This window comes from Acinonyx jubatus, chromosome B2, assembly GCF_027475565.1.
Source record: "Acinonyx jubatus isolate Ajub_Pintada_27869175 chromosome B2, VMU_Ajub_asm_v1.0, whole genome shotgun sequence".
Lineage (NCBI taxonomy): Eukaryota > Metazoa > Chordata > Mammalia > Carnivora > Felidae > Acinonyx > Acinonyx jubatus.
Window position 1 is genome coordinate 116621600 of NC_069385.1, and position 22014 is coordinate 116643613.

Sequence of the window (22014 nt, forward strand, 5' to 3'; positions counted from 1 at the left end):
GGGAGACATGTGCAAGTTTCTCACTTCAGCAGGATATACTAGGGGTTAAGGTATCTTCTGGCAAACCTCCAAATGCTACATTATTCACCTGATTAGAGACTGGCACTTGGAACATGTATGGTCTTTCTCTCATCTCTCAGATATCAGAAGTGCAGAAATATCAAAGTATAATCCAGAGAAGATTCAAAACCCAATGCATGCATCCAAAGTACGTTTGAGTTGCGAGGCACTGATCTAGGGACTGAGACTATAAACATACGAAGAAAGACTACATCACTCTAAAGGATGGAAATGTACCCATTCATTATTATGTTTTATTATGCCCAAAAACTCAAGACTGCCGGCAGGAAGTTCTTCTAGTGCCCCAGTAGCACCAAACAAGTCTTTTTCCTGCTTCTATGCCTCTGACCATAGCTTGCCAACCTGGAATTGTCTCACTGTATGTCACTTATCTATATCCTCACATCCTTCAAAGCCAGCTGAAGTCCTCCTCCTAGAAGTCATAATCTCCATCTCATCCCCTAAGTTCCGTCTCCTTTTGCTGAACTACTAACAATCACAGCGAGTACAGCCATCACTTTATTTAGAAATCTGTCATCCTCTAATTGATAACTTTTGTTCATTCAATGAATCCTAGGTACCAACTGTGCGACAGCATTGCCCTAGGGACTGGATAAACTGCGGCAAACAGCACTGGTTTTAACCTCCCAAAAAAGAACTCATGGGGAGAGTTCTCCTATGCCGCTTTTGAAAATCTTCTGTGTAGACCTGGGTCTGTACTCAGTGCTTCATACCTAACAATTTATTAGAGCCCTGGGCTTCTTTGGTCCAAACTCACTCAAACTGAAGTTACAAAAACCAATGGGGAACAAAAGCCAACGAAGCCATTTCTAAATGAACTTCCACTTCGTAAAAACCTCAAAAGAACAAGGAAGGAAAAGAAAACAGGCTATGAAAGTGCTGCTGAACCAACACATTTTACTCACACTGACAAAGTACCTCCAATCCCCCCTCCAAGCCACACAAAAGTGACCTTTCTCTCTCCATCCTTACCAGCTCCGGATTTAAGTGTTTAACAACAGATCTCAGAAAAGTTTAAAGCACCCCTAAGTTTCCTAAACAAATCTTTCTAAAGCTTTGTTTCTTGATGAGTAACCCCCTCGATGAATCTCGCATATGCCACTTAAGAGACTAATCCAATGAGGCTCCCGACAACGAACTAGAATTTGAGCTGCAAGCACGAGAGGGGCTAAAAGAACACCACTCTGAACGTGATAAATCCAGACACAATTTTAGTATCAACAACAAAAGCCAGGTCCTGCGGAGCAGGGTGGAAGGTTCCAAGTTCCCAAAAGAAGGGAACCAAGAGAATTTCCTCCGGGGGAGCGGTGGGATTCTGCAAGGCGTGGGAGTTTCTGCATCAGGTGAGGGAGATTTCAAATAAATATTTCTCTGCTCTAAAGTAGCTTGTGAGATACGACAGCTGGCACCCGAGAGCGGGCGAGGGTGAAGCCGGGCTGTGCCATGCGGCGGAGGCTGCCACCCGGGCACTCCCACCATTCTCCGCAGCCGGGTCAGGATATGAGAGCCCGGCGCCGCGCGGACCTGCACGGGCGCTCCTGGCCCCGTGGGCCGCCGGTCCTCGACCCTGGCACCCAGCAAAGCCACCCGCCCGGGTCTCAGGCGCCCCGACCTCTCAGGAGCCCCAGGAGACGGGAGGGGGAGAGGGGATCTCCAGCCAGCCGTCCGGCCCCGGCACGTTACCCACCTCAGCAGACTGGAGAGGGGATGGCTCGAGGACCCGAGGCCGCCGCCGCCGCCGCCGCTGCTCCCGGAGGAGCCGCCGCCGCCGCCGCCGCCGCCCCCGAAGCCTGAGGAGAGCCGCTTCCCGGACAGCAGCTTCTCCACGGCCGGGAGGTGCCCGGTGCGGGCCGCCTCCAGCAGCTCCTGCTCCTTCCCCATCCCCAGGGCCACCGCCCCCTGGACCCCCTTCCCGGGGCCGCAGCCGAGCCTGCTCCGGCTCCCAAACTTTCCGTCTCCGGGCAACGCACCCCCCAAACCGGCCGGGGACACCACCCCCCTCCCCCCCGCCTTTTCTGCCCAGGAGCGCGTCACTTCCGGGATCTGGCGTCACGCGTCACCGCGCCCCCGCGCCCCGCCCCCTTGCCCACCTAGCTGGGCGGGGCTCGGCCGGCGGGCGCAGGTGGCTTTGGTCTGCTGGAAGCCGACCGGTTTGGGTCGGGATAGGCCTCCAAGGGCAAGAGGAAAGCGCCTGATAGATAGCCGCTGTACAGGTGTTAGGGAACAAATGGGGCCCACCTGTATGCGCCTCCCGACGTGCGCTTCCTCCCCAAAGGTTTTGGGAGCCCACAGGACAGGAAATACGGTAATTCGCCCAGGCAGCGTAGAAACAAAGAGAGAAATACGGTAACGCGCACCTACATTTCCAAGTTCATTCTTTCGGCACGCATAAGTTAAATATGTGATGGATGTTGGGACCTAGTGATACAGAGGTGAATAAAATGGCCTGCTCCGCACCTCAGTGAGGGAAGAGAGGAAATTTTTTAAAATACAAATATCTCTTCTTCATGGTCCCAATCTCTGAAAAGGCTCGTTAAAGTGAAACATGCAAAGACAAGACCTCCCTTCCCAGTAGAATTTGTTTCCTCTTACTTTTTGATGAAATTAACCGAACTGACATAAGAAGTCAAGTTTGTGAAACCGACCTGGATAGTGAGTACCGGTAAATTGGAAAAATCATTTAATTGGGTAGAAAGTATATATTGTCTTTGCTACTGGAACTGTTCCTACCTCTAATTAGGCGCTCAACAAATGTGGAGTGAATAGATGGGTTGGATCAATTCTGTTCAAGTTATATAACTTTTTTTTTTTTTTAGGTGCTTGAGGAACCGAAAAGAAATGGCAATTCACACAGGCCCACGGCCTCTCCCCAATCAAAATGTACGAGGTTGAGTCCCTGCCTAAAACTTTACCAGGCAGCCACATCCCAAGACATTGGCGTACAACGGAAAAGAGTCTTCTACCGTCCCCAAACTTTACTCTGAGGAAAATGGATTAGGGAGTTAACCACGTTTTTAGAAAGGCAGCATGGAGGAGGAAAAACGCCCTTCAGGAAACAACACAGCTCTCCTTTACAAATGCTGATTTCCCAGAGTGGGAAACCCACAAACTGATTTCCGTACCCTCAATTTTCCGTCCCCAACCGCCACCAAATCAGTTAAAACGGAGCTCTTGAAGTTCCCTACACGTGCCTTAAAATGATCCCTCCGAGGAGCGGTAGGGGTGACGTCATCGCAGCGCGACGATAGGAAGTAAGCTTCTGGGTTGCTCTGACTCAGTCAGTCCCGAGCTCCAGAACCTGACAGGACTGCGATCTTGCCTTTCTTTTTCTTGCTGCTATGGATAATGCCTGCGAGTCGCCCCCGGAAAAAGGTGGAGAGACGGGGGAGTCAGAAGAAACGGCTGCTGCTCCCGGGGGCCCGGGGGCTACCGACACAGACGGAATCCCAGAAGAAACTGATGGGGACGGAGATGCGGATTTGAAAGAAGCTGCGGCGGAGGAAGGCGAGGTAAGGAGACATGTGTGGATGAGGTCAGAGGAGTACTCCGAGATTTTGTTAACAGAGCTTGCTCGACCGGCTTCCTGGTTGGTCCCTGCCAAGCCCAGATAACTCGAACTCACCATGACTCGAACTCACCATGACTCCGTCTAGATCTGCCAAGATGTGTCCGGAGAGGGAGGAGACAAAACTAGTGCGGGTTCGGTTCCAGAGCCCCAGCCTCTGGGTTAATACTTTTAATCCCCGCTCCTAGATATTAAGGCTACTTCTAAGAGATTTTTTAAAAAATTTTAGGCAAATTCTACCCCTAACGTGGGGCTGTACCTCAGGACCCTGAGATCAAGAGTCCCATGCTTTTCAGGAGGAGCTACTCAGGCGCCCCTAAGGGAGTTTTACATAGCCTCTTGGTTTTCCTGGTGAGGAAATTGGGATCTGATGTCACAGACAGTGCAAGAGCTAGAACCCAGGATTCCTCGTATCCCTTTGACCGAAATATGGTTTCTCCTAGATGTTGCTCAAGCATAACTGCCATACGCTGCAGAGCCGTTAAAGGGAGACTTGGAGTTACTGGTTCAGTCATGTTTTTACCCTCGTGGGACATTTAACTACGACCAGTGACCTGGGTGTCAATGTCCAAGGGACTCTATAGCATAAACACACCAAACTCCAAGAGCTCAGCAGTGTTGCCTAACTGAGCATCACTCAGGGGACTAGAATCTCAGCGTGCTCTGGCTTCCGTTTCTAGAGATGGAATCTTGGAGTCTTAGAACTTCCTAGGGACTTAAACAGATCATGGGGAGGACACTGGATTAGATAGAAACAGCCTTTCAGAGAATTAAGTTGCATCAAAATATATAAAGTAAGAACTTTTAGAAAAATGTGGGAGCACCTGGTTGGCTCAGTTGGTTGAGCATGGGACACTTCATTTCAGCTCAGGTCATGTTCTCACGGGTTCCTGAGTTCAAGCCCTGCATTGGGCTCAGCGCTGTCAGCAAGGCTCCAGCTTGGGATTTCTCTCTCTCTGCCGCTCCACACCTCGTGCTCACATGCTCTCTCGCTCTTTCAAAAAATAAGCATTAAAAAAAATGTGATGAAACTTTTTAAAGAAGGAACCTTTAAAAAAGATCTGAAGGACATAGAGGATTTGAATAATAATTGGTTCAGTCCAATAAAGAGCTCACTACATACAGAAATTTGCACCCAACAGGAGATACATTTTTTTTGATACTTCTGACTGAAACACAGTTGTTGTTTTTAATGTTTATTTATTTTTGAGAGAGAGAGCACGACCGGCTGGGCGGGGGGGTGGGGGGGGGGTGGGGGGCGGGGTTGAAGAGAGAGAGGGAGACGCAGAATCCGAAGCAGTCACCAGGCTCTGAGCTTCAGAGCCTGACGCAGGGCTCAAACCCACCAGCCGTGAGATCGTGACCTGAGCCAAAGTCGGACATTTAACGGACTGAGCCACCCAGGCGCCCCAAACTGAAACACTTTTAAAAATTGATCATATACCAGGGGTACCTGGGTGGCTGGTTGGTTAAGCTTCCAACTCTTGACTTCCGCTCAGGTCATGATCTCAGGGTTTGTGACATGGAGCCAAGGCTGGGCTCCCTGCTGACAGCAGGGAGTCTGCTTGGGATTCTCAGTCTCCTGTCTCCCTCTTTCTCTGCCCTTCCCCCTACTCGCGTGCACGCACATGCGCGCTTTCTCTCTCTCTCTCTCTCTCTCTCTCTCTCTCTTTCTCTCTCTTTCCCCGTCAAAAAACAAACCTTTTTTAAAGTTAATTTAAATTAAATTAACTTTAAAGATTGATCATATACTATACCACAAAGAAAACCCCAAATTCTTAAAAGCGGAAATCATAACAGGGCACATCCTATTAGCACAGTGCAATAAATATGAAATTAACAACAAAAAGCTTCTCCCAACTGCCACTCCCCCCAAATAAACTAACCCCTGGACATTTTAAACTGTTTTTTAAATAGCCCTTAGATTAAATTAACAAAGAGAACACTACATCATATCATACGGGCCTTGACCAAAACCGTATTTAAAGAAAAATTCATAGCTTTACATATTTGTATTAACACACAGGAGATGCTGAAAATAAGCACCCAACTCAAGAAACCAGAAAAAGAACAGAATAAACCAGAAATATTTGATGTTCAAATTTAGGCCAAATAAATTTTAAAATCTAAGAAAATGACTCATTTTTAAGGAAAATATAAATCACCAAAATTCAAGCACATAGAGGTTAGAAAACTTGTATAAATAGGTAACTAGAGAAGAAATTGAAAAGTTTTTTAAAGATACACTATCTTCACTCTTACCTACCCCCTCATATTCCTCTATGAGTTTATGTGAGTTCCTTTTTAAGAAAAACAGAGGTTAAATCCCATTAATGAAGTTTGTTGTCTTTTGATTGTATATTAAGTTGGAGGGGATGAAGTTTGGATTTGAATTATTAAACATCTAGCATGAGTAAACCTATGTTAAATGCTTATGTGGGGAGAGAGAAATAAGAGACAAACCTATCTTCAAAAAGTTCACATTCTAGCAGTGAGAAACATTTGCGTGATACAGTAGAATTGAAAGATAGGAAGAAAAGAGCATTATGTGTGGGAGAAGCTCACTTAAAAGTTCCGAATCCATGGGGCGCCTGGGTGGCTCAGTCGGTTGAGCTTCTGATTCTTGGGTTCCACTCAGGTTGTGACTTCATGGTTCATGAGCTGGAGTCCACATTGGGCTGTGTGCTGTCAGTGTGGAACCTGCTTGGGATTCTCTCTCTCTCTCTCAAAATAAATAAATAAGCTTTAAAAATATATATTAAAAAACAAAAGTTCCAAATCCAGGGCCAACTAGCTCGCTCAGTTGATAGAACCTACAACTCTTGATCTCAGGGCCATGAGTTCGAGCCCCATGCTGGAGGTAGAGGTTACTTAAAAAAAAAAAAAAAATTATTAAAAGTTACAAATCCAAAGAAACACTGTTTTGATGAGAGGGTGCCTCCTTTTTAATATTCTTTCAAGATGGAATCATCAACAATAAAGAGATGTATAGATTTAGAGGCAGAAGAGCTGGCTGGATGGAGAGGCCTTTTCTGACATCCCCCCCTAAAGGATGAGGTCAGGAAGTGGGCTCAATGCGGGAGAGTGGTTATCGTGATCCTTGGCACTTCATTTCCTTTGTAAACATACTAGAGCTAGGATCATATAGCTAAACTGGAAAGTTGGATTCTTTGGCTGGTTTTCTTTTCACAGCTAGGCTATAAACTTCTTTAGGACAGAGAGTGTATCTTAACGCATGATGGTACAGCCAGTGCTTGGAACCAAAAAAACTATTGAATAATGGATTTGTTGTGCTGTAAAGAGAATGAGGTCTTACCTTCTTCCCCAAGTCTGGAAAGTAGGCCAAATATATAATAGGGTTTCTTTTCATCTTCTCAGCTCAAGAGTCAGGATATCTCAGATTTAACAGCAGTTGAAAGGGAAGACTCATCTTTACTTACTCCTGCAGCCAAAAAAATGAAAATAGATACCAAAGAAAAGAAAGAGAAGAAGCAAAAAGTGGATGAAGATGAGATTCAAAAGATGCAGTAAGTTACTTTCTGATTTTTTTCCCCATTTCAAGTCTCTAACTTGACCATACAAAGTCAATAAATTTGGGGAGCCTGTAATTTTTTCCCCTGTTTTATACTCAAAAGAAAGTAAAGCAAATAATACTTTATGTAACATTTTAGGAAATATAAATAAATAAAAAGAAAAAAATATCCTCTTGTCACCAGAAATAAACACTGTTAGTATTTTGAGGTATAGTCTCCAAGATATTTTCTATACATGTATATCCAGAAATAAATTTTTTCAAAGATGTTACTGTTTGTGACCTGTTTTTCACATTGTATATGGTGAATGTTTTCCATGTCAGTAATTATACATAGGTCATAACTTTTTTAATGGGCTCATTGCAAATTTATCAGAGAATACAGAAAAATAGAAAAAATAATTACCCATAATCCCACCACCCACAATTAACCCTGGGTATGGATTAGGTTATATACTTTTTCAGATTTTGTTTTAAATGTTTTAAATATTTATAGTTAAATACTTTTTTGTAAATCTGCCTGTAAATTATCAATTTCAGTGGGTGCATTGTATTCCATTATGTAGATGATCATTTAACCAATCCCTGTAGTTCTTTTTCTTCTTTTGACATTATTATGATTGAGCATCTTTGAGCCCATCTTTGCATACTTGTCCATTTAGTTCCTAAATAAACCCCCAAGGAGTGAATTGCCAGTTCAAACAGTCTGAATGTTTTCAAAGACTCTTCATACACATTTCCAAATTTTTCTCCAGAAGGGTGGTTGCACTTCACACTCTACCAGCATGTATAAGTTTGTGTCCTCCCATTCTTACTAATACCATTCTTTATAATGCTCATCTGTCTGATTCATGAAAAATGTTATCTTATTTTAGTTTATCATTTTAATTTCTTTAGTTAATAGTGAAGGTTAACTTTTTTTCCTCTGTGTTGGTCATCGGTATTTTTGTAACTTGCCTATTCATGTCCTTTGCTTATTTTCAAAATCGCTATCTTTTATTTATTGGAAAGCATTAAGAGCATAAACCCTTCTCCATATATTTTACAAATATTTTCCCCCAAGTCTGTTAATGTCAAAAACTACTGGTTTGAATATAAATTTATGTATCAAATTTTTACCATCAATGTGAAATGTAATAAGGTAGAGTTAGGGGTAGAGAGAGCCTAGTGCTGAAAACATAATCTATATAGTGACCCAACATTGTAGTTTAAGTTTTTGTTGTTAATGAAGTAGAAATGAAGTTGTATGTCATTTTCTCTTAAGTTTCTAAAGAGTAAAAATGCTTTGTCTTCATTCCTTGTAAGCACCAAGCTTAATGCTATTGACCCCTCGAAAATTCATTTTCTAATTGTCTGAGACTTTTATTGATGTGATAATATACCTTAAACATTTGTTGTTGTAAGCCAACTTAATTATCTGAATCTTTGTCTAGAATCCTGGTTTCTTCTTTTTCTGAGGAGCAACTGAACCGTTACGAGATGTACCGCCGGTCAGCATTCCCTAAGGCAGCCATTAAAAGGGTAAGGATGGGCTACCACACTTCATTTCCATCAGATATGAGAGTTGAACTAGACACAAGAACTGTGTCCACCTCATTTTGAATGAGGTGCTAGTCAAGTTGGTGGATCATTCACACAGGAAAACAAAAATAAAATGCCTCTCGATTATCAATTGGAGTTTTGTATTCTGGGGATAAGGTCTAAACGTAGAGAATGAGTTGCTGTACACCTGAATCTTTGTCTTAATAGTCTTAATTTCAGTATCCAGCCTTTAGTAAAAACCTTTTTAGTACAAAACTCTTAAAGGGTACCATATTCTTTAAAGCAGTCCTTGACTTTCTTAATCATAGTCTTTGTTCTTCTTTCAAGCTGATCCAGTCCATCACTGGCACCTCTGTGTCTCAGAATGTTGTTATTGCTATGTCTGGCATTTCCAAGGTTTTCGTCGGGGAGGTGGTAGAAGAAGGTAAGTGTTGTTGATAGCATGTACAGGATTGAACCTCTGGTGGTCTTAACTTTCAAGAATATCTATGCTAGGGGACCTAATAAAGTACCTGTGGGTGTTTCCATTTGCACTAGAAGTTGACCAAGTGGGGCACTTTGTATTCAGGAGAGCATGACCATTATTCCTCAAAAGTTTTAATACTGGGACTCAAGGAAGCATCTGGGAAATCTTTCCAGATTCCTGTCCTCAGTCCAGGGCGACAGAAGCCTACTTCGTATTTTTCCCCAATGGAGTTTGCTCATTTCTGTTGCCAAATTAAAGACCTAAGATAAGCTATCACTGGGGACTGACCAGTGTGGTATGATGAGTTGTCCCTCATGTTATGAATCCTGGGAACTGTCCTCTATCCATCAAAGAAAGAACCTTGGCTGAGTGTATTGCTGGTCTCCAGTCAGTGAAATGTTTTATTTTTTTAAGTAGAAGATTATATATTACACTAAAGCTAACGTGATAGGTTTTATAGCATTCTCTTAAGAAGGGAAAATGTCTTGGTTTATTTCCTTAGCAAGCTTAAGAAGGGTTAATGAGAATTATAGGATTCAAATGGATTATGTGATTAATAAGTCCTGTGTGACCATGAAACTTTCTTCTTATCTTCTGTTTAGCACTGGATGTGTGTGAGAAGTGGGGAGAGATGCCACCACTACAACCCAAACATATGAGGGAGGCTGTTCGGAGGTTAAAGTCGAAGGGGCAGATCCCCAACTCAAAGCACAAAAAAATCATCTTCTAGATTGAAGCCTAGAAAGGCCTGGTACTGAAGGAAGGAGTACCGGTTCCAGACTTCCTACTGCATGAGACTTTTGCACAGGTGCTTTAGTCCTCTAAGGATTCCATGATGATTTTAATGTCTTTCTCAGAACTCTGATATTCATCACATCTAAAAGGCATGCAGCCTGTTTCATACTTGCCTTGACTAAATATTGGCACCTCTTTGGACATTCTGAGGCATTTAACTATTTCTTGGCTAGTTGGAAGAAGAAAGGTACATGGGCCTTAAGCGTCTTCCAGACAGAGAAGCTGCTTTCAGAAAGTCTTTCCAAGAAAGCTTTGATGGTTTCACATTGAAGCATGAAGTTGCTATGATTTAGGTTGTTTCTTCCATCTGGTTTTAAGTAGATGAAACAACCAGAAACTTTGACTTGTGATACTCTACCATGAAGAACACAGTGATGGGAGGAGTAGTGGAAAAGTTTATCCCTGTACACATGTAAAGTTCCCTATGGATCTTGGTGAGTGATCATTAAACTGTTTTCCAACTTGCCTTATGTGTATTCATTTTCTGTCTAGCTGGTTGGAATGGGGAGAAGTTCATCATTATTTTTTGGTGTCAGATTAAAACTGGTCTTTGGCTTTTTTTGAAAATTTGAGCCCTTCCCATTTTCTACTAGAACCATTTAAAATTTTCTCAAGAGTACTTAAAACACTTAAAAATAATGTAAAAGCCCATATATTTCAGGTTCCTATAAACAGATAAACCACAACCAATGTTTAGTAAGTTTAATTTGCTTTTTTCAGGTGGTTCACAGAACCAGTACACTCAAGGTTTGATTAGATAATGCAACATTAAAATTTCCCAATACTGACCAGTATTCCAGTTCATCAGATACATTCTCATTGTTTTCCTCAAAGTGAGGGGAATGGAGTGACCTTTTATTGACAGTGATTAGCAGTAATAAGGCTACTGTATATAATTGGCAATCCCCAAGAATCCTTTCCTCTATCATTCAGTTTCATAGGGAGAAGAGTTTTGAAGCTGTTCTCTTTTGAAGCTTTCCTGAGCATGTCTTAAAAGATTCCAATTCTGTTCAGCACCCTGATGGGGGGGGGAGTGGGGAGAAACAGTTTGGACTCACAAAGTTGAGCAAATCTTTTATATCTTACACTAAAACCCATGGCTTTAAACATATATTTAGCCAGTGAAGACACATCACATTTGGGGCATTCCACAAAGAAATGCTGTAAGACTCAGGCTAAATCTTGACCAAAAACTAATAAACTGGGGGAAGGAAGAAAAAGCAAATAGTCTCTCAGCTCCAACAGGAATTTTGTTTTAACGGTTATAGGAACTATAGCTATTTCAATTTGAGATACTAGATAAGGCTGAAACTTATAAACAACAAGGGAGAAAGATCACATCCCAAGCCTGGCCATTTAACAAAGCCTCACTGTTTAAGGTTCTCCCAGAGTGCATCTTCCTTGTGTCTGTTGTAAGAGATGGGGAAAATAATCCCCCCTCAACAATAGCTACTAACTACTATCCATACCTACCTAGAGGTGAATGGGAATATTCCTATTCTAGTAGAAAGTGGGGAAAGATCTAGGTGAGGGCCGTAGTCTCTGGAAGGATAGTACATCACACCAGCTTTTCTTGAAAGAGTAAGGACTATGGTAAGTCACAAGGCAATGACAGCTTTTGTAGTTCTCAACCAAATGTCATTCTACTAGCATTGCAGCAATGTTCAGTTGTTTCCATTGTTTTGTGATGTTACTATAACTGATTTTAGAAGTTTAGGCAAATATTAAATGAGAAAAAAACAAACCTTCGGTGTTAAGGTTTGGAATGGCAAGTTCCCATATCACTATGGGAATACTTCAAACTACTTGCTTTCCACCAGCCCTTGAACTAGTCTAAGGGGAAACTAATGTAAATGGGTTAAATGGGAGCATTTAAATTATGGGGCATGTGAGGGATAATGTTTATCCCTCGTATAGTCCATACACAGAAACCATTCCTTTCAGAAGCATGAAAAGGGTATATAAAATTTGAGGCCCATGGCAAAATGGGTGGGGTGGGAGGTGGGGGTGGGGATGGGAGTCAGATTAAATAATACAGCAAAAGCAGCCATCACAAAAATAAAACCTATTCCTTCTGTCTTAAAGAGATGAGGTTAATTATTTCAGTGAGATGAAAACAAATCTGAGATTGATAATCATCCCTGTAGCTCAGCTAAGAGATAATTAAACTAGCCCCTACACACTAAAGCCGGTCTCCAGCACGTCCATGTAAACGGGAAATCTAGACAATCATAGATGATACATAGTTGTAAATGTTTCACAGCTGAAATGATGATGTGCAGCAGCTGAAGTCTTTGAGGGATAGTGGTGCTATCACTCCAGACATTTTCTTGAGGTATTATTTCTTGTTCACAGAGTCTTAGAGCTCCAAGGCAGAAATCATAAGCAGTCCAAAGCACTACTATTTTCCTTCCATTTTTTTTTCTTTACATTTACCCTGAGGACTACCAAGAAAGTCTTCTTGCTCCCAGTGAATAGGAGTATGAAGTTATACAAGATGATTGTTACTAAAATTTCACGGGACCATGACTCCCACCACATTTCCTGGAGGAGGATTTCAAGACACAATAGCCAAAACTGCCATGTAAGTCAGAAATTCTAGGGCTCCATTTGTCACATAGACAAGAACTCCGGAGAGCCCAGAAACCTGAATGAACTCTGGTCACTAAAGGGGTTAGCCTTGATGCCTGCCAGAATTGTTTGTATTGCCTACCAGCAAGCACAGGCTTAAGGTGAAGGTATTCCAAGCAATACCTATTAGGCATTTTCTTTGCATGGAGGGATGCCAGAGGGATATGGTGGGTGGGGGAGGTGAAGAGGGGAAGAGAATCAGAATGTGGTTTTAAACCAATTCAGGTGAACCTAAGGTTGAATGATTCTATTTTCCAGCTACTGGATCTCCCTCCTCTAAGAACATTAGAAAGGCCATACTTGAGAGGACCAGTGATCCATTTTGCTCAACATTATGCCTTCCAAAGGAACACTAAGGGGAAGTTTATGGAGGGACACAGTTACCCTCTCAGTTGTATTTCACCAAATGGCCTTAGTTTTCTAGAATTCCTTTGGAAGGCCACCATACAAGGATTCCTCTTAAACCTTCAGCACCTGTACATAGGTTCTGCCAACACCACTTCTTGGACAATGAGCTCCTTAAGTTTCTGATTGGCTATGGGAAGTGCTTTCTTGTACCTAAGGCTATGAAGTTGAGCCCTAGAACTTGTATTTCAGGACTTGGTGAACACGTCCTTCCTCCTGACTGGTTATCTGATGTACACCACCCTTAGCTTTCATCTTTCCAGAATTGGAGCCAACATCTTAAATATGTGTACTCATGTGGAAGTATCTCCACTCTCTGATAATTTTTGCTATTCTCTTGACCTTTCTTCCCTTCACCATGTATTTTGCAAATAAGGTCACTAGAAATGCACAGACAATTTAAGCCATTAAAATGGTTTTGTAAGGGGTCTTGTTTTCTGTATTGTCTTCATGTGCCTTTCCTGATGATGCAGTTGGGTTTTGAGCCACAGCAGCACACTGACCCCTCCTTCCCTTCAGCAATGGTTAAGTTTCTGTGCTGAGTTCTAACAGAGCTTGCTGCCTCACTGGTTGCTGGTAAGTACTTTACTTTACACTTACCTAGACTGAACCTCACCTGTGATTTTCCTGTGTAGTCACAGCCTGGCTTATGTGCCTTCTCTGGTTTTGTTATTGTTTTAAGTCCCTTCTGGTTTACCTTTTATTCCTTGGAAGTAGGGACACTTGACTGCATTATAATATCCTGCTCTCAGATTATTTATAAAAATCTTAAGTAAGGTTAAACCAAGCGTTGACCCATAGGAAACTTCCCATTAGCATTATCTCCAGAAAGATGTTTATTCTTCAGTGTCTAAGTTTTTTCCTAAGCATGACAAAATATTCTCGTATCTCATAGTAACTGGTGCTTTTAAAATTGCTTTAGTGACGGACCTTGACAAAAGTTCTTTGGAAGTCTGAAGAAATTATATCTTGCTCCTTCTTGAATGCATGTTTCTTTTTATCCTCAAAAAACTAGAATATGCAAGTCAGACATGATTTCCCATAAAGGAAAATAGTTTATCTTTCCTCCAATAGGTCATGTGTGATTAAGATTTTAGTGACATCACTAAATAACTATTTTACCATCTTGCCAGTTTAGTTAGCTAATGAACTTCCGTCCAATCAACACAGCATGAAGTGTATCACAGAGCAGTATGGATGAAGGTAGAATGCTGGGGAAGAATTAGGTAGGAAAGAAAGAGGGGGGAAATAGTTGTTTTATGGGGCAAGGGGAAACCTACCTAAGTTGAAGCGTTTTTGTTTTGTTTTTTTACTTAAGTCAAAATTACACGGTTTTAAAAAGCCACAGTGATAGAAGGATATGAGAGGCAACAGGTTGAGATGTTTACGTTATAGTTTAAAACACATTTTCAGCTCCCAAACCACCAAATGCAGAGGGGAGTGCTGGTAGAAAGTCCCAGTGCCTGGAGAGCAGACGTGCCTGGGAGCCCAGGGAGACGAAGGAAACAACTTCTGAAGGACAGCTGTGGAAGAGGCAGGACTCTAGGCAGGCAACAGGGGGCTCAGGATCAAGTCCCTTGGTGATTCTTACCACATCATACCTTCAACCTAGCTCAGTGAATATATTTTCTTGATTTAAATTCCAAATAAATTCTGTTACAGAATCGCATCGCAGTGATGAAGTACAACAGAAAAGAAGCTTAATACAGCTTGGCTGACTGTAGGATCAGCCAAGATGGTATGAGCTTGGCTCCCTTTCCAAAAAAGGCAGCATCCAGGTCTCCCTTACTCTTGTGCCTCTCCCGGCTCTCGCCTTGCTGGCTATTTCCTGTTCTATTCTACTACCATGGCCAAAGCTCAGGCCAAGGACTTCTCAGGTCTGCTACAGGAAGCTCTGGGACATAGAATCTTTGGTGGCTCTGTGGGTGACTGAGGAGATGGGTACCTTCTCTTGTTCACACAGGTTGTAGAGGAAGCAAATGTCTCTGCCATGAAACCAGGTGGTGAAATGGCCCTACAGTGTTGACAAGATTCCACCTAGTGTGGAGAGGGCCAAAAGGCTTTATACAGGCAAGACATGCTTGAGCCACGCACAAAGCTGCCCCCAGTTTCCTAGAACTTGGTCATACTTTGCCCTGTCTTCCACCCGAGTCAGAACAGCTAGTAGAAAGGACACCACAAGGAGAGAGGTGAGCACTCCCCAGTCCCTCTGGCATCCTTAGCAGACTTATTCAATGCTGGACAGCGCCTTCTGTCATAGGTGGTGCTATTGCTGGTGATCTCCTCCTCTCTCCTTGGCACAGACGGCTGAGCCACTGCTATCAGAGCTCAAAGAGGGGGTCATATTTCCTAATCTCCTGAAGCAGTCTTTCTTTATCCTGGTTGGCATTGGCCAATGCTCGTTTAGTTTCTATAAGTTCCTTCTGTAGGGTAGGCAATTCTTTCACCTGAGGAACAATAAATAATTTACAGTTAATAAATAAGGTAACACGCCTTGCAGAAACATCCAGTAAAGGAACAAGGAGGCAAAATTGAAGCAGAAAAATCCATAAATTTGTTTAGTGATCAACTAGATCTTTCTAAAAGCCTAATCCCATCTTCAGAATTCATCAGTTATAAGGACAGCAACAGGTAGAAATACACGATCAGCAAGCATTCACCTACAGTTCCTGACTTACATCCTCTATTCAGCACTTCTGGAAGTTGCTGCTAGATGATAGGAGCCCAAACTACCCAGCTATACACAGCACAGGCAACTTTTTCAGCTCTCTGAGTTTTACCAGCTTCTGAATTTACAGCCACTAAGGGTCTACAGGAAAGGTATTGTGCAGTTAGGTCCTCACCTTCTCTCCAAAAGACTCTCCTGTGGGCACCAGAAACATCTGTTCTTTGGGGGGCTGCCTCTTCTCACTCTTAGGTACTTCAGCTGATGGTGTATCCTGAGCAGCAGCTGGAAAAAAGTAAAGGTTCTAAATAGCAAACTTCTGCCAACATGCAAGCAATTCCTAGGTATCACCCACTCCCTTACAGGACAGAAAAGGCAGAGAAGCCGGGAGGCCAACAAGCCCAACTCACCGCCTATGTGGAACACACCATCATCACTCCGTTTCAGCACAACATGCTCCATGGCCAGAGTAATAGGGATAGGGCCTGGAGATGTTGGATAGATGGGGGGTATATCATCCTGCAGGAAAAAGGGAAACCACATGATGCCCTCAAACAGCTCAGAGCAGTTTGGGTAACAACCCATGCTTCTACCATCTGGCTTGAAACAGCTTTATGCCATTGTGTATCCACACATTCTTGCAACGTGGAGAAACATAACTGAGTTTCTCCCATTCTAGAGATGGTCAAACCGAGGACAGATAACTTAATGGGCTTATACATAGTCATGCTGCATGCCAACGACAAGGTCAGGGCTAGAGACAAGGTCTCCTCACCTAAATCCAGAATGTTTTGATAGAAACACACATTTTATGTATTACTATAACCTTCACAAAGAATGCCAAGCTGCATTTACTCACTTGATCCTCACCACACTGTACAGCGGCCCGGGAAGAGATGATAGCAGTCACTGCCAGAATTCCTTGCCTGACAAAGTCTAGAGTAAAAACCAAAAAAGCTCCTCTCACCTTTAGGGTGATGCTGCAGTGCAGGAGTTCAATCTGCATGGGAACTACCACTGGGATCTCTTCATCCTCCAAGAAGGGGCCCAGGCCATTGAGCACCGAAGTGAACAGCTCAAGGTCACAGCCTCGAAGCAAGAAATGCAGGAAGCCATTTCGTGTGGCCAGTGGGGAGCGAACAGCTGCACCAGGCCCCACCTCAAAGCGAAGGCCCACTGCTGGCCTGATGTGGTCAGTCTTCAAAGTTGAGGATTCCTGAAAGCTTGTACCTTTCAGAAGAGAGACAGAAGGAAAACATCAATTAATTATCAGTCAGGGACTTTTCTAAGCATTTTACATACATTTAATATTCTTAAGAGCCCTATGCCAAAAGTATTATCACCATTCCCATTCTAGAGATGAAGGAACTAAGGGACAGAAAATAATTTGCCCAAAGTTATACAACCTGTAAGTAGCAAGCACAGGACTTGAATGCAGGCAACAATGACCATAAAGACTGGGCTTGGCCACTTTGCTATCATGCCCCTCATGGTGGAAGGGAGGTCAAGGGCCAATGAAAAACTGCCGTTGCTATAAATCTGAGACACTGGGCTAAAGGCCAAGAAAAAACACAGGACCCTCAACTCTGCTACACTTAAACATCTCTTCCTTTCTCCAAATCTTGGTGTTCTCATTTCTCTCTGATAAAGCCAAGCAGGATCTATGCTAATCTTCTCAAAAGTCCATAAAGACCTATCACAGGTGCAGCCAAGGATATGAAACAACTTCTATACTTATATAGCTGCAAATTGTTACAAGCATTTTGGAAAACAAATCGGCATTATCTAGCAAAGTTAAGGTTATACCTATCCTAATGCCCTAGAAATTATATCCTCAGGAATGTAACTCTGAGAAACTCTCTAACACACATACCAGGAGACACACGTACGAGAATGTTCACGGCAATCCTGTATGAAATAGCAAAAAAACCCAGAAACAACCCAAATGTCTGTAAAGAAGTAGAGTAATGGGTACAAGGGATATTTTGGGGGCGATGGTAATGGTTGCACAACTCTGTTAAACTGCTAAAATTTATCAAATTGTATACTTATCATGAGTTAATTTCATAAATGCAAAGTATACCTCAATAAAGCTGTTTTTAAAAAGCAAAAATTGGTATATTTATACAACAGAGTATTATATATTAATGAAAATGAATATATCATAGCTAACTCAACAACCCAGAAGAATCTGAAGAATATCAAAGAAAGAAGCCAATCATGAAAGAATACAAAATAATCCCACTTAGAAAACCTCAAAAACCTGCAAAGCTAAATAATACGTTGATACAAACATGTAGAATTGCAAAGTAAAGCAAGAGAATGATAAACACAAAATTCAGGATAGTGGTTCTCTATGACAGGTGAGAGGCAGAAGAAGATCCAGGAGAGAGGCTCCTGGAGACTTCAAATTAATGATACTATTGTATTTATTAAACTAGGTGGGCGAGGGGTGTCTGGGTGGTTCAGTCAGTTAAGCGTCCAACTCTTGGTCAGCTCAGGTCATGATCTCATGGTTCCTGGGTCAAGCCCTATGTCCAGTTTTGCACTGACAGTGTGGAGCCTGCTTGGAATTCTCTCTCTCCCTCTCTCACTGCCCTTCCCCACCCCTCTCTCTCTCTTTAAAAATAAGTAAATACGGGAATGGAAGCTGGTGCAGCCACTCTGGAAAACAGCATGGAGGGTCCTCAAAAAACTAAAAATAGAACTACCCTACGACCCAGCAATTGCACCACTAGGCATTTATCCACGGGATACAGGTGTGCTGTTTGGAAGGGACACATGCACCCCCATGTTTATAGCAGCACTATCAACAATAGCCAAAGTATGGAAAGAGCCCAGATGTCCATCAACGGACGAATGGATAAAGAAGATGTGGTATATATATACAACGGAGTATTACTTGGCAATCAAAAAGAATGAAATCTTGCCATTTACAACTACATGGATGGAACTGGAGGGTATTGTGCTAAGTGAAATTAGTCAGTCAGAGAAAGACAAAAATCATATGACCTCACTCATATGAGGACTTTAAGAGACAAAACAGATGAACATAAGGGAAGGGAAACAAAAATAATACAAAAACAGGGAGGGGTACAAAACAGAAGAGACTCATACATATGGAGAACAAACTGAGGGTTACAGGAGGGGTTGTGGGAGGGCGGATGGGCTAAATGGGTAAGGGGCACTAAGGAATCTACTCCTGAAATCATTGTTGCACTGTATGCTTACTAACTTGGATGTAAATTTTTAAAAATAAAAAATAAAATAAAAAAAAATAAGTAAATAACCTTTAATAAATAAATAAATTAAATAAATAAATAAATAAATAAATAAATAAATAAATAAAAAGTACAATTATCAAAGGACTGAATCTGAGTGACAGCAGTTCCCTGATCAGACACAGTTTGATGTCAGCAGCCACACAAATGAAGAGGTGGACAGTGGCCTCCTGTATAAGCTTAAGGAGCACCTGGGAAGTGAAGATGGCTAATAGCCTACTGAGTACAAAGCCCCAGAAAGACCTCTGGGAGTCTCCCTGCAAGCAGGAGGCTTCACTGGAGTTACTCCCCCTAATGGCTACTGGAGAGAACGACCAAGGGCTTGGCACTTAGGACAACTATCCTTGGGGCACAGTGACAGGTGAAGCTAGGGCTGCCCCAGATAAATCCCACCAGCTCTCCTGGAATTGCTACCATCCTCACCTGAGCACTGTCCATGCAGGAACTGCCATAGTCCCACGGTTCCCAGCTGCTGGAGGGTCAGTTCCTCTGCCTGAAGGGCCACAGTCAGATCTTCACCACGTACCTCAATCCCAAAAGACACCTCATTCACCTTCAGGACCAGAACGGAGACCTGTAAAAGGATACTCTCTTAGCTGCATCCCTCCCAAGCTTCTAGCCTTGAGCCTACCCTCTGCAGAGAAGAAAGTAGAGCAGCTGACCCGGTGAAGACTGAGGTCTTCCCCACTGGGTGAGACCGAACTGTTGGCCTCTGGTGACCCCTGGCCATAACTATCCATAAGAGGGCTCCCTTGAACGCCAGCACTGTCCAGGACATTTGGAAGAGTTCCTGGTGGAAGAGATTCTGGACCAGACTCTGTATAAGAAAGACAACAGATGAGTTTCAAAGTCAAAAAATTCTGTTCAAATCCAATCTCTAAAAACAATGACACTATAAAAACAACAACAGCAACAACAACAACAAACATTTATGACGTTTATGAGAACAAATGGGAATTTGATGGATTTAAGGAATTGCTAATTTTTAAGAATGGATAGTGGTATTTGGTCACATTAAAAGAAAACCTATAAATGGATGCAACCCAAGTGTTCCCTGACGGATGAATGGATTAACAAAATGTGGTATAAACATACAATAGAGTATTAGCCTTAAAAAAGAAGAAAATTCTGACACTTGCTATGAAGTGAATGAACCTTGAGGACATTATGTTAAGTGAAATAAGCCAGTCACAAAAGGATTCCATTTATATGAGGTACCTAGAGTGGTCAAATTCAGAAATAGAAAGTGGAATTGTGGTTGCCAGGAGCTGAGGGAGAAGGGAACAAGGAATTACTGTTTAATGGGTACAGATTTTCAACTGTAGAAGATGAAAAAAGTTCTGGAGATGGTTGGTGATAGTCGCACAACGATGAATATACTTAATGCCACTGAATTATAGTTAAAAATGGTTAAGATTGCAAAGTTTATGTTATATATATTTTACCACAATTAAAATTTTTTTTCAAAGATTTTCAAAGTCTATTTCCTAGAGATACATCATGAAAATATTTATGGACAAAATGATATGTTTGGAATTTGCTTCAAAATAACATGGAAGGAAGGGAAGTGAACAGAAGTATATTTGAAACAAGAATGACCATGAGTTCTTAATATTTGAAGCTAGGTAATGGGTACATGAGGAACTCACTATCTGATTCTACTTTTCTACATATTTGAAATCTACATATTTGGAATAATATTCCATATTCCATAATAATAACAAAACAAACAGGGTACACACCACCCAGTTTCAGAAACAGTGCATTTTCTTTTCATTTTCATTTAGACACTCTTAAGAGACCATTTAAAAAGTGTCCAGTTCAATAAGATAAAAGAACCAGTGTAACTTCCAGTAGTGACTGATGCAATTCCTAAGAGTTACTCATTTTACCATAGACAAAGCTTCTAGTTATTTTCCAACACTAAAATACATAGGCAAAACAAAACAAAAACAGACAACACACACACACCACTGACGCCAGCCACCAAACTAATCCTACTGCCACAGCTACGTGGCTGTAAGACTAGCACTCTCTCCTTTGGTCTGAGTCTGGTTCTGTGATAAAGGTTAAGTGCTAACCCATAACCTAGAAAATGTGTGGATAAAACCAGAGCCACAAATCTATTAAAATTTCTCTTTTTTGGTTTTGGTTAAGAAAATGTCTATTTTATCAGAACTTAGCTCCTTCTGTATCCTACTGGGATACAGGCAGCAGAAAGAACCCTTTCTGGACTTCAACTTTGCCTGGCTCTGTTTCCACCTACCAGACTCCAAGAGCATCACAAAGCTATCACTGCCATCACTGTCCACTGAAATCCGATCTTCAGGGCCACTGTTATCCAATGAGACGCCATCAAATGACTGCTGAGATACCGTCCTCTTCATAGAGAAAAATCGGAGTCGGGCAGCACTTCCACTCAATGGTGCTGCTGCCCCCTCATCTATTTTGGCCATGGGCTCCCTGTTTAAAAAACAAAAACCACAAATGTGGCTTAAGATATATGTTCTGTCCCTTGCAATACCCATCGCTTTCAGCCCTAATAGTTATTTATACATAAACTCTGATGTCAACTATTACCTGCTATAAGGGGGTCACACCATTTTCAATTGCTGGCCTTTGTGAATCCTCCGGCATTTCAAACTGCATAAGCAGCTCTGCCATATTAACATTAAATGTCAAGTTTATTCAAGGTCATCCCATTTTTAGAGGAAACCAACTACTTACAGCCCCAGTGCTAATGAAGACACCTGAAACCACCCACATCCATTCCACAAGTGTTTACTGAAAAACTTCTGCATAAAAGGCACCATACTAGGTACAGGGTGGGAGTGGAGAGTAGATAAAATAAGAAATAAGGCATCCCTTGTCCTCAGAGAATGTATAATCTATCAGGAAAGAGAAGATTTATTTATTTATTTTAACATTTACTTACTTGAGAGAGAGAGAGAGAGAGAGAGAGAGATGAGTGGGGGAGGGGCAGAGAGAGGGGGAGACAGAGAATCTGAAGCAAGCTCCAGGTTCTGAGATGTCAGCACAGGGGTCAACACG

The 22014-nt window shown here is 42.2% G+C and overlaps 3 protein-coding genes across 9 annotated transcripts in view; 1 reads left to right on the forward strand and 2 right to left on the reverse strand.

Moving 5' to 3' along the window:
- Nucleotides 1-2082, reverse strand: part of ANKS1A (ankyrin repeat and sterile alpha motif domain containing 1A) — a 177568-nt gene extending 175486 nt beyond the window's left edge. For 3 of the 6 annotated variants that reach the window (XM_027057944.2, XM_027057945.2, XM_027057943.2), the window contains exon 1: nt 1769-2082. In XM_027057944.2, the coding sequence (XP_026913745.1) occupies nt 1769-1962 (194 nt within the window). In that variant the 5' untranslated portion in view covers nt 1963-2082. The remainder of the gene's footprint in view (nt 1-1768) is intronic. The other 3 variants (XM_027057947.2, XM_027057948.2, XM_027057946.2) reach the window with 2 other exon arrangements.
- Nucleotides 2083-2920: 838 nt separating this feature from the next.
- TAF11 (TATA-box binding protein associated factor 11) lies at nt 2921-10447 on the forward strand. 2 transcript variants are annotated; one of them, XM_015069837.3, is made up of 5 exons: nt 2926-3590; nt 7025-7173; nt 8612-8699; nt 9048-9144; nt 9789-10447. In XM_015069837.3, the coding sequence occupies exons 1-5, from the start codon at nt 3420-3422 to the stop codon at nt 9914-9916; spliced, it is 633 nt and encodes a 210-aa protein (XP_014925323.3). In that variant the 5' UTR covers nt 2926-3419; the 3' UTR covers nt 9917-10447. The 2 variants fall into 2 exon arrangements, with proteins under 2 accessions (XP_014925324.2, XP_014925323.3); XM_015069838.3 differs by lacking the exon at nt 9048-9144 and having other exon boundaries at nt 2921-3590; nt 9789-9845.
- A 221-nt stretch (nt 10448-10668) lies between these two features.
- BLTP3A (bridge-like lipid transfer protein family member 3A) overlaps nt 10669-22014 on the reverse strand; it is a 70356-nt gene continuing 59010 nt past the window's right edge. The window contains exons 15-21 of the mRNA XM_027057942.2: nt 21230-21426; nt 19626-19780; nt 19387-19537; nt 16650-16912; nt 16093-16201; nt 15861-15967; nt 10669-15464 (exon numbers count right to left, since the gene is read on the reverse strand). Of these exons, the coding sequence (XP_026913743.2) occupies nt 15339-15464; nt 15861-15967; nt 16093-16201; nt 16650-16912; nt 19387-19537; nt 19626-19780; nt 21230-21426 (1108 nt within the window). The 3' untranslated portion in view covers nt 10669-15338. The remainder of the gene's footprint in view (nt 15465-15860; nt 15968-16092; nt 16202-16649; nt 16913-19386; nt 19538-19625; nt 19781-21229; nt 21427-22014) is intronic.

Bases quoted from the DNA above. Each gene is read 5' to 3' on its own strand.
- TAF11 (XM_015069837.3), top strand. From the start codon at position 3,420: ATGGATAATGCCTGCGAGTCGCCCCCGGAAAAAGGTGGAGAGACGGGG. The intron at 3,591-7,024 runs GTAAGGAGACAT...TCATCTTCTCAG, and splicing joins CTGCGGCGGAGGAAGGCGAG to CTCAAGAGTCAGGATATCTC. The intron at 7,174-8,611 runs GTAAGTTACTTT...ATCTTTGTCTAG, and splicing joins GATGAGATTCAAAAGATGCA to AATCCTGGTTTCTTCTTTTT.